At 35.8% G+C, this 18,519-nt stretch overlaps 1 protein-coding gene across 4 annotated transcripts in view; it reads right to left on the reverse strand.

The window, feature by feature from the left end:
* LOC110034000 (leucine--tRNA ligase, chloroplastic/mitochondrial) overlaps positions 1–18,519 on the reverse strand; it is a 162,253-nt gene that overhangs the window by 13,049 nt on the left and 130,685 nt on the right. For 3 of the 4 annotated variants that reach the window (XM_020738211.1, XM_020738210.1, XM_020738213.1), the window contains one exon: positions 1,740–1,817. In XM_020738211.1, coding sequence (XP_020593870.1) covers positions 1,740–1,817 — 78 coding nt within the window. Of the gene's footprint in view, positions 1–1,739; positions 1,818–12,071; positions 12,134–18,519 lie in introns of those variants that run through there. The other variant, XM_020738212.1, reaches the window with a different exon arrangement.

Below are 18,519 nucleotides of genomic sequence, written 5' to 3' on the forward strand. Positions count from 1 at the left end.
GGGGGGGGGGGGGGGGGGGCGGTTGTGGTGTGGTGGTTTCGTCCCCTGCTGGGCAGAGACACCTATTGAACTGGTTCGACCATTTCAACCAAGCCAAGCCCGACTTCAGATAGACTTAAAATAAAAAAAACAATAAGAATTAGAGTTGCATACAATTTTAATTTAGTTTTATATTCTGGCGATAACAAAATTATAGAGCAAATATGCACAAGGTACATGCAATCTCTCGAAAGACCAACTTGCTGAAAAATAAATCTATAAAAGACAATAATAAATCCACAAAACAAAATAGCAATTGAAGAGATATCAAAAAGAATTTATAATATAAAATGAAAATTTTAGATTAATTAGTAGTACCCTAAATATATTAGTGAAGTTTAGAACTTAAAAAAAAAATTGTTCACGCAATCCTAAATGTTAAACATACATACAACCATTGATCATTACACTAATTTGGATTGATACTATTTAACTGACTGTTTAAAATTTAAAAAATTTAAAAATGAAGAATAATAGATGTTTGTTGGAGGCTTTAGATGAATTTTTTAATTTAATAAAATGATGATTGTGCAAACAAGAAAATACATATATGTGGTAACAGCCTAAATTACTAATATTTTATCACACGGAAGATGAACATCTCTGCATGGCTACAAACAGGTCTCATGCTAGTTGATTTGAAACTAGCTTGCTACATTCTGCTCCATGAAAGCCTAATTTTAATAATATTTTCTCTCACAGGAAGATGAACATCTCTTCATTGCTACAAACATGTGTAATGCTAGTTGATTCAAAACCAGCTTGCAAAAATCTGCTCCATTAAACCGCAATGGGATATTGACAAAGTAGAAATCACCGCCTGCATGACCTCTAAGGCTGATTTTCACATGAGAAATTAGTTCAATTGAGTTGCATAACCCTTTTTGTGGAACAATCTGAAGAGTATTCCACGCCTATTCTATTAAGATTCGCCCAACCAAATGTTTAATGTACCACCACAAGTGGAAAATTTCCCTAACGCACAGGTTGGATGGCTAAAAGGGGCTTCAGAGATGGTTTACATGGGAAACATGCAGCTAGTTTGAAAATATTGACTGCTACAATACAAGAAAGCTTAGTTTAAAAAGCTTACGAGTAAAACTAACCTAAGAGATCAAGCTCAGTCCAAAAGAAGAACAGCTATGCTTAAATGCGGAAAGACCTTCTTTGCAGAACTTATTAAAGAGATCGTTTATACCATGCCATGTAAGCTATTCATAATCTCACAATCAGAATAAGGTTGCGATAACAGCTGCAACTGCAGCTGCTGATTATGATGCTTCTATTCCAAATATTAGAAGCCATCCATGGAAAATTAATAATGTCATACGGACAGTTTCTTTCTGTTACCACAATTCCACAACCCTAACAACTATTCACAACCAGCGAAAGCTATTGCTAAGAAGAATCCATTATAAGCAAATAATATACAGTAATTAATTAGTTTACATCTCAGAACAAATGACTTTTCCCCCGGTAAAACTCATAGAAGAAGAGTTTATACTTGCAAAGCACAGTCTTAACATGATTATAACAAGAATACTTGGCGTAACCGCAAAATGTACTGTTTATGCAGTGAAATTAGGCACAAAATATTTCTCCGTCTGGGCTGAAGTAAAAACTGAACAAGTAATTTTCACAATAAATTGCAATCACAATCGGTCTAACTAGGATAATGTCAGAAGGGGTCACAATCACACCTTATATGCAATATTAATGAACTCCATCATTGCAGAAATTCCAGTATTGAATCTAGTTGCCTTGATTTCTTCGGATACCTGCAGTAATATGAGTAAGTAAACCTAGTGTACAGGTTTATGAAGTAGGTTTACCTCAACTAACGGTAAACCTTAACATAGTAGAATGTGTGGAAAGCATTGAATGAAATTAGATGGTTAATGTGACACAGATAAGAGAATAGTTGACCAAGTACTAAAAGAAAAGACGTCAAAGAGAGGAGATATAATCAGAATTCACCAGAAAATATTACAGAAGAAGAATAACACATATATCCTTTAATAATCAATTTGGGTTCCAAAGCAAAATTAGAACCCTTTATTATAAAGGCAAGGGCTCATACTGCTTGAATAAATTGCTTGGAAAAAAAGAAGAAGAAAATAACGCATCCTTTGTGCATATGAGTAAAAATTCAAAATATAGTTAAAACATGTTTATACTCAGCTCCAAAAACCTACATAAAATGCATTAACTATTAAAGAAAGGAATAATGTCCTAATTACCTATATATGGAATCTCTAAAACACTTAAATGATTCAAACATTTTAAAACAAAATGAGCACATGCCAATAAACTAATATGTAATAGAATTCATATGGCCATATTTGTTGTTCATCAATAATAAAAAGTGATATGGTGCATCAGTTCATCTGTAAAATCATTTAGGGTTGACAGCAATAAATAAGGGCAATTTCTCATGAGTGATTTTAAAAACACAAATATTTGTTTTTTAGATTTTTTTTATTCATCGGCCATATACAGAAGCTGTAGAAAATCCCTAGACTGCACACACTTCCAACCATTTCCACCGGATAAACTGCCCTAATTGGCTCCCTCCTGCCCATCTCCACCTAATTGCCCTTGCCAGCACATCTGTTGACCACTAAAAATTTAAAATAAATAAATAAATAAAACCCTACCTACTCCCGCCAAACAAAACTCTCGTAACTCTCGTAATCGTTAAGAGTATTTTATCTCCTTCCTTTTCTATGCATGACAGAGACGTTTCAACGTGGAGCGGAATATGACTGAAAGCCAAAGAAGTTATATCCTCCCATTTCAGCACACACACCTCCATTCTCGTTCCTTTGCGTCACACAACCCTGGCGCTCATCATCTTGGATACAAGCACAACTAGGGGAGACTGGGTAGGCAACGAAGTCATGTTTTCAAAAAAAAAAAAGATTTTGAAATTCCCCTCTCTGCTCTGCAATGGTGAAACAAAGAGAAAGCAGATCTTACTTCTACTTTAGTCTAACCCAAAATACCTCGCAGTGCAGTGCTACTTCTCTAACCGCATGTCTTCACGGTCCAGCCAGCGGGAAAAGCAACAAAGGGGATCGCAGCAGACAAAGATCTTCAAAATTTCCTGTTTCGAACCCAACTCCAATAAGAATTCTCCTTGTTCGCATACTGAAATCCGAGCTCAGCTTCTTCCCTGTTTCGTACGCCGAAACAGATATTGCATCCAGCAAAGATCTTTCACTATGCTCGTGCGACATAGAAAGCCGCGAAAGCACTAACCTGCATCTATTTCCTTGTTCGCCTACCCCACTACCGATACAATCGTGACTACGGCTAGCCACGAAAGCGAAGATGGGAATGCAACGTAAAAGGACCTCCAAAACCCGCATCTTTCTCTACTTCCACTCTACATCCTGCACGCAAACGCTACAATGATTCCTGCATGTTTGCGTGACTGCCCAACTCGAGCCCTTTCTTGTGACCGAAATGTTGTGGAAAGATGGAAGGACGAAGAAAAAAATAGAAATAGAACTAGAAATGCATAAGAGTAACACACAATAGAACACATACAAATTTACGTGGTTCGACAAATTGTCTACATCCACTGAGTTGTAGAGTATTTTACTGCTAGAAATATATCGTCACTTATAAGAGGGATCTTTCACTTTCTTGCTCTCTCTTTTTCTGTCTATACACCGAAGAAGATAAACTTACAAGAGATATAAACTCAATTTCTCTTTTATCACAAGCTACCAAGAAAAAGTCAAAGGAGAACAATCTTATTCTTATTCTTTCTTCTTCCTTCTGTCGCAAGGAACTACTACTTGCACTTCTCTTTCGCTATTCCGATGAAACCCGTAGGAAGAACACAAAAAGGTCGTGCTTAGAAACTGAAGGAGTCATCCGATGCCTTTTATCGCGAACAATAAAGGCAGGAGCGGTCGCGACATTTCGCGAACAGGGGAGCAAGAGCGGGAGCAATAAGATCAGGGTCCAAAACTCAACAAATCTTCCACTTGGAGACCGGTATACAGACAGCAACATCTCCTTGCTCAAACTGATATCTTTCACTGGCGACGTCGCCCTTTTCTTCAAACATGAATCATCCACCTCTGCAATTCAAAGCCTCAGTCTTCACATCAGAAGAGCAACTGAAGTTGTGCACAACTTTAGTTTCTCAAGAGTAACACCCTTAGTCGACATATCAGCAGGGTCCACATAGCCTTGCACCTCCTAGCTATTTCCTAGATTACTCTTGTCTCTACTTACAACTCTCACTGCATGGGCAATAGCATTCTTGTGTTGAAAGTCTTTTTCAACAAGTTTAGTCTTGTACCTCTTACTACCATCATGCTCAATCTTCACCCAGTACACCCACTTGTTGTATAATGCATTCTTCCATGGTAGAAGTTCTGTCAGCTTCCACTTGCTCGAATTTTCATCTCGCAAGATTTCTTCATAGTTTTGTGGTTCTTCACCATCTGTCTGCAGAACAATAGGAATGGGTACCCCAAACCCACTCTCCTCTTCACTTCCATCGCTGTTTTGCACTGTGACCTCTAGTCGATCAATTCCTACTACATTCAAAGCTTCTCCATCTGTTAGATATACTTTCCCAAAATCACCGGCAACATAATTTCGCATCGATTCCCGATGAAATGTTGTATGGAAAGAGCTCCTAAATCCAATATTCAGTTATCAAAAGAACTATGAACTGTCAGCAATAGTGCATCATGTACTTTTTCAGATATCACATTTGTGTTATCATTCTCCATCTTCATGAGATTCCTGCAGTTCCTCTTTATGTGGCCAGTCTTGCCACAATTCCAGCGGGTTTACTGCTGATCAAACATTGATTTTGATCTCTCTCTATTTGAGTTTTTGTCATGTGAACTCCCTTTGAAATCAATATTCAGTGCCGAACTCAAACCTGAGATCTCACTAGAATCTTCCTGCGCACCTTTTCAGCCAAAATAAAATCACGAATATCATCATATTTCAGTTTATATTTACTGCAGAACTGCTAATTGTCATACTCATGGTTTCTCAACTATTTGACAACGATGCCAACAATATTAGCCCACGTATCTCATCATCAAAATCAATTTCAACAGATGATAATTGATTTTTGATAGTATTGAAATCATTCAGGTGTTGAGCAACGAAAACAACTTCCTTCATCTTCAAATTGAATAACTTCTTCATCAAGTACACCTTGTTGTCGTCAATGGCTTTTCATCCATACCTGATAAGACTGACATAAGATCTACAGTCGACTTTTCCTAGACGACATTGTGTGCAACGAACCTCAACAGGGTCAATCGATAAACCCCCAGAACTTGTCGATCCAATAAATTCTATTCAACCTCATCCATACTTTCAAGTTTTTTCCCCAATAACGGAAAGTGAAGTTTCTTCCCATAGAGGTAGTCCTCTATCTGCATCCTCCAATAATCAAAATTTATGTCATCGAATTTCACGATCCCTTAAACCTTCATTTCATCTGCAGTTATCGTTTTTCCTCAGATCCGAAACCACAGACTCCAATACCAGTTGTGGTATATAAAATATAACGATCAACAACGGAGCAAAAAATAGAATGAGAAAATTCACATCAGAAAACAATAACACAGCGGAAAACAAAGATTTACGTGGTTCGGCAAATTGACTACGTCCACGGAGTTGCAGAGGATTTTACTACTTAAGGAATATACACAAGTCTATTGTCTCGACTTACAAGAGGGACTCACTTCCTTGCTCTTTCTTCTTCTCTTTATACAACGAGTACACCGAAGAAGAAAAACATACAAGAGAAATAAACTTAATTTCTCTTCTGCACAAACCACCAAGAAGAAGCCAAGAAAAAATAATCTTCTTCTTTTTTCTTCTTCATTCTACCGCAAGGAACTACTACTTGCACTTCTCCTCTATGGCTCCAAAACTCATACGTAACTCTCATGAAACAGTCGATTAATGACAACTGAGAAAGCACATACTGGATCGTTTGGTATGAAGATCTTCGAAACACCCTATTTCTCTGCTTCGTTCGTCGAAACAAAAACCAAGCTCGGCTTTCTCCCTTTGCACATCACCCTATCGCGATTAAAGCCTTGTGGGAACAATGGATTGCAGAATGCAAAGACCTCATTCTTTTAGAAATTCTCGTCTTTTATTCTTCAACGGAAGAGAAGCCACGAAGGAATCATAGCCTACAAAGATCATAAGCTTCGTGACTTGGCCGGCACGACGTGGCAGTCCAACGGTCCAAATGTGCGGTTGGGACGACCAACTGCCGGGGCCACATCACCTGCTAGCGAACATAGTGAAGTAAAATTCTTAAAATGAAAATTTATTATAATATATGATGATAATATTCAAAAAAAAAACATTCAAGGTATTTAAATGATTTTATGAATCAATCAAGTCTTCAGACAATATTTGATGTGAATATAAATACCCTTATGATTTGTGCAAGACTTCAAAGTCTATAAATTTTTTTAGACTATTCAAACATATGAAATTTTAAAAGTGCATGGGCTCCAGCTAAAATACCAAATGTTTAACAAATAGCTTAAAAATGTTCCGCGGATTAAAACCCAATTTACATTCAAATGGTTAATATATTGAAAAAATAATTGTGCCTCCTTATCAATATGACAAGATAGTAAGTCGCACTCTACTAATATGATCCTCCTCCTTATCAGGATTAGAGTTGACGAGTATAGTAAATTTAATAATAATGTGTAAATCATAAATATAAGAATTTGCAAGTCCAAATCACTAAGTGCCTGTTTGAGGCGGCTTATATGCGCGGTGGGAGTTTTAAAAATGCCGAGCAATCGTTTGTTTGGCACAAATGGATCGCGATACGAAATCGCTCTCCGCGGATCCTTCATTATTCGCATTCGGCATTTCGTTCGAGCATATTCCCATCCAACCCCTCGTCCCATCGACCCCGATCCCGTCCCAACTTCTCTTCTCTTCTCCTCTCGTTCGAGCGTATTCCCATCCAACCCCAATCCCGATCCCGTCCAGCTTCTGTTCTCTTCTCCTCTCGTTCGAGTGTATTCCCATCCAACCCCAATCCTGATCCCGTCCAGCTTCTCCTCTTCTCTTCTCCTCTCGTTCGAGTGTATTCCCATTCCAGCTTTCTGATTCAGGATATCTTCGTTTAGTATAATAAGGCTTTCCTGTATGTGATTTACAAGAGAGACGAATGTAGGGCAGAGAGCAATTGTGTGGTGATGCTTCGACGGAAGGAGGCTTCAGGTTTCAAGCTTGGGAACAACAACAGGGTGGACTTCGACTGATCGGCGTTGCGCGAAAGACAGAGCAAGGGCGGTTGAGGACTGGGAGGATCGCGACAACACAGGTAGGAGTGGGTTGGGAAGATCGCGACACAGGACGGTTGATTGCGTGTGTGGCTCAGTGAATGAGCGACTTTGGATTGCTCGGCTAAGGCAGAGCAAAAGAAACTGTCAGGAAAGGCAGAGAGGTGTTCGACAAGGCCTTTTGACGTCGATTTTGTGTAAAGAGGAGGTGGATTTGGATTGCACGAAGGCTTCCGATGTTTGATTTGCTGGAATACGAAAGGACGAAGACGGGTTGGGAGGCACGGCAGATAGGAACGACAAGGGATTCCACTATTTGAATCAGACACTTTTCCTATGCTTTGATGGATCTATGAAGATCTTCGGTAAGCTTGCTCTATTGGCGAAGAATTGGATAGATGGATATGCATAAACATCCTGCCACATGTGTGAAGCGGTATCCACCATTTTCTCCCTTTCTATCTCAGTTATGTTGTATATGGATCCAATTAATATGATCAGGCTTCTGTGTTATTTAACCCTATAGACATCTTCCTCTATCAATTTTTAGATCAACAAATTCCAAAATATGATCAATTATGATGAATTTTTCATGGACGCAGATAGATTTTCTAGAGCAAGTATTCAATCGTTTGAATCAAACTTTGAATTTGTCCAATTATTATGCTCCATTCCTTTTTATGTAATATTGATATTCCTTTCACCATGGTGCGGAATTTCGCTGAAGGGTTATCTTTTTGAACTACTGGAATAACCTTTTTGAACTGATCTGTGATGATTTACGGGTTCTGTTTTATTTATTTATGTGCTAATACAGTTTTGTTGTAAACAGCTTAAACCAAATAGGGGCAGAATGGTCATTTATCCAACAACAGCTGACAGTAAGCTGTTTTGAATAAGCTTGCTCCAAACAGCAAACCAACTTATTTTGATAATCTGCAGATTATCAGATTATCAGAATAATCTGTTTATAAACACATTATAAATAATCAACAGCTGCCCCAAACAGACATAAGTCCGATCCTCCTCATCAGGACTGGAAATGACATGACTAGTATTATAAATATATCAATATTAATGAATTTTAAATAAATTTCAAGCATAAAAACTTCAGATGCTCAAGTCCTCGATGTTTACCAAATTGATAGAAGAGTTCATCTAGAGAGATATATTTTCAAAATTAAGTTTCGAAGTCTATTTGGATAAAATTTAAATAAAACATATACATATGAACCCGATCATATGTATGCATGATAGAGTTGATAAGGTTCTAATTTAATTATATGTCCAGTTAAAAGTTTGATCATTTACTAGCAAGAAGTATAGTCGACAAGGTTCAAGTCAAGCAACTAAATCCTCGATGATGGTCAAGTTGATCGAGGATTTCAGAGGGGTTTATTTTCAAAATTAAGTTTCCAAGTCTATATGAATAAGTTCAAATAATATTATACAAACCCAATTCTCTATAAATAGGACAGAGTTGACAATGTTCATAGATAATCATATGTCAATACTAAATTTGATACTTTACAAGCAAAATGTAAAATTGGCGGGTTTCAAGTCAAGAAAATAAAACCCTAACATCGTCAAGTTAATAGAAGATTTTAACTGAATGGTTCTATTTTCAAAATTAAATTTTAAAGTTTATTTGAATAATTCCAAAATATATAGATATGAACCTGATTCTCTGTAAGCAAGATAGAGTTGAAAAAATTCATATACAATCATGTGTCAATACAAAACTCGATTCTTTACAAACAAGATGTATAGTCGACAATCAAGCAAGTGAAACCTCAATTATGGTCGAGTTGATGGATAATTTCAACAGGAGTAGTCTATTTTAAAAATTAAGTTTTAAAATCTATTTGAATAAATTCAAATAATATATATTAACTCGATTCCCTATTTTAAAAATAAGATCATTACTGCCACCATACAAATCCATGAGTTAACCTAATTATCATTAATTCTTTCAGTTTGACGCTATAAATATACAAATTCATAGAAGGAATTACCTTCATTAAATGAAGTCATTGCTCTAGTGGTACAGAAAAATGAATAAGGAGTGCAAAATTTATCAACAATAACATGGAAAATTTAACCTTATTGACAATTGTTGCTAACACCAAGCACTCAACTTTAAAACTCACTTATATCAAAGAACATAAACAACAAAACCCAACAAAATAATCAATAAAGATTCGATATAATGCACATATCGCTGGAAGCGTCATAGAAAGAGAAAATATTTGCATACATAAGACGTACGCAGCGGTGCGTACGTCAGGGGTTATTCAGAGATTACAGGGGGGTTATATCCGAGTTATACCCTCCTGTAACCTCCGTGTAACTCTCTTGTAACCTGTAACCTCTCTTGTAACCTCCGTGTAACTTATTTGTACCCATGAAACTACAGAAGAGCGGAACTCATTTGTAGGTTACAGGTTATTTTTTAAAAAGGTTACAGGGGGGTATAACCCCGATATAACCCTCTTGTACCCCCTGAATAACCCCTGGACGTATGCAGCGCTGCGTACGTCTTATGTACACAATTTTTTTCCCATGGAAAGACACAAGGCAATAACTGGACAAATCAAAAAGGATGGGCAAAGGAACAAAGACATGCATATAAAACATAAATGTACCAAGATAACCCCAAACATTGTCAATTGAGTTCCACAGATAAAATAAAAAAGTAAGAAAAATAGATGGTATTATTAGAAAAGCCTCTTACCATAGATAACTTTTTTAACAACATTCATATATATTATCTCCTTATCTCGTGCATGACCAGTTATAATAAACCATTTGACCAACTTCTCACATAAATATATTTCATATACTACCATTGTTGATGGATCATTGATGATATTATTGATGAAAGAAATATTCTAACAAATAATAATTCACTTTCTAAAATGATTTCCATATAACTGATTTGTTAATCGACATGTTATCGAAAAGCGATACGTAAATTGTAAAAGTAGTTTCATGTTTTATCCTGACAATATACCTTTAAGAAATAAAGCATGAGAAGGATGATTGGAGTTGACAATACACCATACATTTCGGGTTCAAATAAAAAAAAAATAGTGAAGATTTTCATTGTGATATTAGTTACTCAAAAAATACATATGAACCAACTTTTCAATAAGTGATGCAAGAATCGTCCGTCCATTTTATCTCATTAATAGCGACATTTGGAAACTATGCTCTACCTCTAAAATCTTTAGGGATGTGTATCGTGTATCATTTTATTGAAACCTAAAAGTGATATAATTACAAACATTTTAAAAAAATCAATAATTTGACAAAAATTTTTTAAAAAGTAGAATAAATACGAATCTGATAATTTCAAATTTTATTTTAACCATTTTTGCTTCTCATACTTCTAAGAGAAAAGAACACTACGTAAGTCTTGTGATTCCACAACAAAATTGAGTGGGTGAAAGAAAAAACAACCGCCCATTGCTAAGACAACAAACTCCTATGTTAATGGAATGTTCCAAAATAATATCAAGAGTTGGGATATCAAAAAGGCCTGTTGTTCGTGAAGAACTCATGTACGGTTCGTTAAATAGCTCGTGTTCAGTCGTTCGATAAGCAAACGTGTGTAACATGAATAATCTTTTTGCGTTCGATATATAAATGAGTCGAACACAAACAAACAAATCTTTGTTCGTGTTAGACTCGTTTTGGCTCGAAATAATTAGATTAGATAAATATATAAATAATTAATGAGTATGATTTTTAAAAAATTTAATTGACTACAAGGCTACAAAGATTTATAATCAATTAAAATTATTAATAAAAAAATAAAATAAAAATATATTAAATTCTATTAAATGAATATTTTAATGTAAATAATAAAATTTAAATCTTGCCTCTGCCGTTAACATCCTACGATTGCATGACTAGGGAAGTCAAAACGACTCGTTGTTCGCGAACAGTTCATGTTCGGCTCACTAACCACGCGAAGCAAAAATGAACAAATTTTTTAAGCTCAATATATTAATGAGCCGAACACAAACAACTGTATTTTTTTTTATGAGCCGAGCCTAGGCTCGCTCAAGCTCGGCTCGTTTACACCCCGAATTGAGAGTAGCTATTTTAATAATCACTTATATCATAACCTGATTAACCATAAGGGTCTGCAGCTCAAGGGTGCTACAAAAATTTTAAACAAATTCTCTCCTCACATCAACACCTAAAACAAAAAAATTCCAAAAATATTTGAAAATATTTTCTTTATTCATAAAACCCCTCTCCCTCCCCCTGACATTGAAATAAGGCAACTAGATGGCATGAGAAGGTTAGATGGGTTAGGAGAGTTGTTAGACGACACGCAAAAATGAAAACGATTACTTTTGTTTAAAACTCAAAGACATCAGCTGAACCGAAAACTACCAGCCAAAATAGCAGTTTGCAGCACATCGTGCTTGATCCAATCAGATTACAAGTATACTACCTGAGAGAAATTAAGAGATACAGCTCTCCAATAAGGAGAACTGGAGAAAATTAATTTATAATACATAAACCAAAGCAGAAAAAATGCCCAAACAGAAGTTTGTAGTATATTTAAATATTCCAAACAAAATAAAACCTAATTGATTAGCCTAAATAAGTAAAACATGACCCAAGGAGCTAGGAAATATTGAACCAGTCCGGAAATGGCTGGTACTCTTGAATTCAAGAGCTCCACTCTTGCGAGACAAAGGGCACGCTCCGCATCCCACAAATAGATGCCTGTGTCATTCTCCCATGACACCGATTAAGATTTCCTAGACGATGAAAAAGAATTAAGGGATGGGTCAAGAGTTTAGTAACATGGATAGCGATAGAAAAATTGTATGTTGACTGCTGAAATCTGGTGCAAATGAAGGTTAGACTGGCTGAACAGCAGTAAGGGATTTGGCGTAGAAAGTCTTCCAACATCAGAGAGAAATCACCAAATCATGTTATAAGCACACCACTTGATAATTATATTAAGGATAAAACACTCTAGCAAGAAAAACAAAAGAGAAAAAAATCTCTACTGTGAACTTAAAAACTAAAATTCCCAAAACTAGGAAAATAATAAAATTTAATAGTCCCACCTCAAAATAACCCTAATTCTAACTATAAAACTATCAGAAGAATGGGTGCAGGAGCAACAAAGTAGCAGGAAAATCTTGCTACAAAGATTTCTTGGGAAAGAAATCCTAATCGTTCAATCCCACAATCACATAAGAACAAGGGATCCAACTTCTACATTTGCCCAAAATGTGGTTTTTATTTCGCAAACCACAGTCTGTGTGTGTGTTCATGTCTATGTATGATCTTGCGTTCACATCCACATTCCGCATCATTCTCCAAGGGTAAGGGGGGTTTCTCCTTTATTAAAAACTACTAGAATTGATCTTCCATCACCATAATAAATTTATTATATTCTTATGTATGAGGCAAACCCACTGTAAAGTCTACGCTCATGTCCACCCCAAGAAACTCTAAAACTCATGTTGTTCTAAAGTTTGTATTTAAGGAATTAATAGACACCCTTTTTTGGCACAACAAGAACTGGAACTTCACATGGACTAGCACTCTCGTGAACTAAACATATATTTATGAAGTATGTAACTTGCTTCTACAACTTCTCATACTCGGTTGGCTGTATATGGTAGGCAGATAGGATTAGAAAAACAAATCCTAAAATGAAGTCTATGGTAAGTTGGAGTTCTCTCAATAGTGACAACCCAGGAGATATATTATCAATTAGTATATCCCCAAATTCACTCAATGTGATTTGTATCGGCTCCTCAGGCACACTACAATCGATGACCACCAACATTAATTATACTGGTGTTTCTCTCAAAGTCTGTAGAAAGATAACCAAGACACCATTTTTTCAATCTATGTATGAACACCTATTACCTTGAACTCCTTCCAAGATAAGAGCATAATGCACTTCTGATTTTTGGTGAAAATATATGTGTTCTTATAGCCATAATAATGTGTGTGTAGATACCAAATTATACCATTCCTACTTCTAGAAATTGTCTCCAATAGAAACTCTATGAGGCAACTTCTCAATTGTTACCTTACTCCATTTCTTTAATCAAGGAAGGGAACAAGATTGGGTAAACTTCTGTGTCATAAAACTCAATTTGTCGACTATTTGGGTAGACACTACGCTCTCACAACTTGCTACGTCTATGATAAAACTACATATTTTATTTTACGATGCAATGAGCATGAAATATGTTGTGTCGTAACTATTGTTACTCGTTTACGGGCTATGTCTGAATAATTCATTGAATTGCTATCATGTATCTCTTGCCAGCTGGAAGTTGCTACTACTTTTTGCATCCTCACTTTCTTTTGTATCACTATCTATTTCTTTTACTGCTAACTAAGTAAAAGAGATCATCCTCCTATTTGTGCATTTAGACTTAATGTGTCCTAAACTGTGACACTTAAATTACTTTCTAGATGGGAAAGATTTGGAAGTGCTTGTGAAACCCACTTTTTTTTCATCCTAAACTAATGTCTTCTCATGAGGAGATGGTTTATGTGCTCTAATGAGTGTGCTCTTATTGTTTGATCTTGGGATTGAGCCATGTTTGTAAGGTATGGTGGCCCCTTGATGACCATACTACATCTCCATCTTCAAAACTAGGGTCTACAAAACGAGTGCGGACTATAAGACTACATTTATATCACATTATTAATGGAAAGCACCATTTCTACAAAATACATTTCCTTGTGTGTTTTTTTGGCACTACCAACTTTCATTTTAGCATGAGTTGATCAAATTCAACTCGCGCTCCTCCATAAAAGAATCTCTTTAAGGCAAGTTACAAAGTTTTAAGAATATGTCCGATGGATAATGAGGATTAAGATATTTATGTTGCACTTTCCATCACATCTTAGGCCATGTATTTCACGCTATCAAAAACGCTTGATATTTTCCCTTTATAATGATCCTCTTGAGTTTGATAGCTCGCAATTTGACTCGCTTCTCATGGGGAGTATTTTTGTACTCAAAAATATGTTCCATTGTTTGGAGCTACTAAAAAAATTCATCTGGATCCAAAAAAATATCAAAATCTAGCAAGTCGATCTTCAATCCAATATTTTGGCCAGTCCTCTAAAATTCAAAGCTAGTTCACTGCATATTTAGTTCTTTGTCACTATAAACTTTTTGGTGGAAGAGATTTAATTTTTCTCTCAATCTAGTGAGTCAGTATTGTGGCTATAAGTGATCTCTTTGTGTTGTCTTGTATTAAACGTGGCAAGATTTTTCGTTTATATCATGTCATCTTCAAAATCATGTCTATCTTGCACATCATGTAAATATCATGCATCTCATGTATATCCTTCATACATATTATGTATATCCTTAAAAACCAACAAGATGAAGAATTTAATTGAACTAAACTAAATTAGAGCAAACATGGAGTCAAACATAAATTTTGAAAAAATGAAGTCAAAGAAATTTAGAAATATAATTACTCACCCCGGTTGTCACACTGGATGATGAGATAACATTTACATTGATCTAAATAACCTATCAAATATAAAATTAAAATCTAGGTTTTAAACAATTTCTCATTAATCAGATTATTCTTCTTCAGTTAACATAAAATTAATTACCTAAATATATAGAGTCACCCTACGACGATCTTCTACATGCTTGCCTTGAACTTACAGTCTCAGATAAACAACTTGAAATATCTAAACATCTTAGGATTTTATAAATTTTCAGCTCATACTACAACTTCTGAATTTATTGAAAATCAATCTTCACTTGCCTAGTCTTTTCCACTAGTACTGAATAGTCTTCAACCTCAAGTGGCACTAGTGACTGCCTGATTGAATCTTTCAACCCAAAAAGAAATGTGGCATTTCTCTTCTGCATTTAGAATCAGCTGCAGTGCATATCTCAATAGCATAGAGAATTCTGCTTGTTCGATCAATCTCCTTGCACCAACTAATAAATTTATCTTGCATCTGTCTTCTAACCTACAATGGTACAAACCAATGTTTGAAGATTTCACAAACTGATCCCACTGTACCAAGTGGCTAGTTCTACCTCTGAGCATCTCTTTCATCTGACCTTCCCACCATCTTTCAACTTCTCTCTCCAAAGCAAAAGTGGCTAGGACAACTCTCCTCTCTAATAGACATGACAATCCAACTAAATTCTTATAATATGCTAGGCTTTCATATTTCTATAAGAAATGTAATAATATAATAATGCACGTATTAATGACTTTATAAATGATATCATTCAAATATTTTACGTGCATTTACTATAAGTTTACTCTTGCTTTATATCATTTATATACACATCTGTCTCTATGAGAATCACTGTCAATAAAACCTAACACACCCTTGGCCGACATTGTCCCGTCGGTTCACGTCTGCGCAATGGTTAGCGATCTAAACATAACAATTATGGTAAAAAGGCCCTTACTTGTCTCCTGACCAATAATATCTCATCGGCATAGCAGTTAGCAATGTAACAATCATAATTTTCTAGAGGGGTAAGCTTTGGTCTACTCCCCACAGGCAGATCTTATCCCTTCGAAATAGCGATTAGTGATCTAACCATCAAAATTATCTATGGTAATATAAAAACTCTATGCGCGCAGATACACTGACATCCCATGCCTATACCAATAGGAGGTGAAATCCTTCTTTGAACATATACATACAAACATAAAGCATTCACATATAAGTTATTTCATTCTTCATAGCATAGATTATTTTTAGACATCTTTATGCATCTACTAACATGCATACTCTATGTGCAGCTAATCATCATGTATATCACTCATATCATACATCTCTTATCTTATACATATCTTTTACTTGTATCTTGCATAGTTTTTTTCTATCATATTTATCATGCATATCTTTCCTATCATGTCTATCTTGTACATCATGCATATTATATATATCATGTATCTCATTTATATCTCTCATGCATATTATACGTATCTTTTCTATCCAACAACATGAAGAACCTAACTGAACTAAACTGAGCTAGAGCATATATGGAGTCAAACATAAGTTTTGAAATAAAGAATATCATTAAAGTTTAGAAATGTAATTACTCATCTCGATTGTCATGCTGGATGATGCGAAAACATTTACGTTGATCTTAATAACCTATAAAACACATTATTAAACTCTAAAATTTAAACAATTTCCCATCAATATAAACTTCTTAAATTAGCATATAAATATTTACCTAAATTTAGGATTCGTCCTATGATGATTTCCTAGACATTGGCCTCGAACTTGCCATCTCAAGTAAACCTGAAATATGTAAATATCTTAGGATTTTATAAATTTTCAGCTCATAAAAATATTTAACCCAAAAAGTAGCTTTCTTACCACAAATAGGCTACTCAACACAAGTCCACCTCTCCAAAGCTACCAAAAATTCCTCCTTTTTCCTAACACCTCAAATCTCCTTTACATTCGTTGATTTTGTGTTAAAGCAATTAAAGAAACTTGTAATCGGATTTCAACACTTCCGACATAAGTTTAGTGCATCTAACGGCCACCAGAAAAACAGAAAAATGAAAGTCTCAAATGTCGCTAAAATCAATTTCGTGCCTTTTGATTTTATCCCGAACCTACAACTCTCAATCGTGTGCGACCTTCTCTATTCACGCCTGGATACAATAGTCAGGCGTTGGAGCTTCGCAAGAAGAGGCACGACGCTTGACCAAATAGGGACGTGCGAACGAAACCGAGAGGGGGAGAGGAGTATCGGGAGAAGATTTTGAGAGCTCTGGATGGATGATTACCCTATTCGACGATTATAACACATGGGTTAAGTCGATTGGCTACAATAAAATGGGATTAAGGATGAATTAATTTAGGGTTAATTAAATTTAATTAAAAGTAATAACTTCTGATTTTTATATCTTTCAATCCATTCATAATTTACATATAGAATTATGTAACAAATTGCTCGATTTTTCATGTAGAAGTTTATAGAATTATTTTGATTGGCATATAAGAATGTGAAATTTTGAGATACATTTTAAATTGCAAAAACTTTTATCAGATTTCTCAAAAATGATTATTACACGAAGATCAACATACGTAACTCACGGAGCATGCTGCAAAAGCAGAGTATCCCTAGGGATATAGAATGAAATTCGGCTTCAGCACTACTCCGGGCAACCACGGTCTGTTTTTTTACTTTTCCACGTGACAAGGTTTCCCCACACGGAGCAATAACCCGAGGTATATCGTCGAACATGCACGGACCGGGCCCAAACGACATCCATTGAAACCTGCAATAGAGCGAGGTATATTGATATAATAACAAACTTGAGCTCAGTGTACCTTTTAAGTAGTGGAGAATCCGATGGACAACATTTAGTTGGTTCTCCTAGGGATCATACATGAACTAATTGACAATACCAACAGCATGACAAATGTTTGGGTATGGGCTAGGTAAACAAATTTCCTCACTACTCGGCAATGTGTATTGTTCACTGAAATGACATTGGGAACATCAGTCAATTTCTCATCGAGATCCATCAGAACAACTATCGATTTGCACAGAAGTGACTTTGTCTCAGTTGGTAAATTTGTCATAAATTTGCACTTTGAAAGGCTAATGCCCCGAGCGAATCGTGCTACTTCCATATATAACAAAGAGAACCCCAAGTCCTTCTCAAAAGATATAGCCAAGATAGCTTTGAGAGATTCGAAGGCCGACAGATCATTATCTGTGAGTACAATGTCGTTGACATAAACAATGAAGATGACAGCACGGTTATCAGTTGAGTGGCGGAAGAGCGGCGGGGGATCAGATTGGGTTTGCAAAATTGGGCCCACAACATCTTATGCAAACTTGCCAAACAAGGCCCAGGAAGATTGTTTTAATCCATAAATATACTTTCGTAGTCAGCACAGTTGTCCACATAAAAAAGTTGAGTCAAAGCCTGGTGGGTGAGAAATATACACCTCTGCGAGATCGTCATTAAGAAAAGCATTCTTCACATCTAGCTGGAGTAATGACTGTCGGCGCTTAAAAGGGGAAAAAGTTAATGTTTGGGGGTCGCCCGTAAGAAGCTGTCGGTCGCCGGAATCGAAATCCTGTCGCCCGCTTCGGAAGGACTTTTTAATTTACGTATATATATATATAATTTTAGAAAAA

Source organism: Phalaenopsis equestris, unplaced genomic scaffold, assembly GCF_001263595.1.
Source record: "Phalaenopsis equestris unplaced genomic scaffold, ASM126359v1 Scaffold001321, whole genome shotgun sequence".
Lineage (NCBI taxonomy): Eukaryota > Viridiplantae > Streptophyta > Magnoliopsida > Asparagales > Orchidaceae > Phalaenopsis > Phalaenopsis equestris.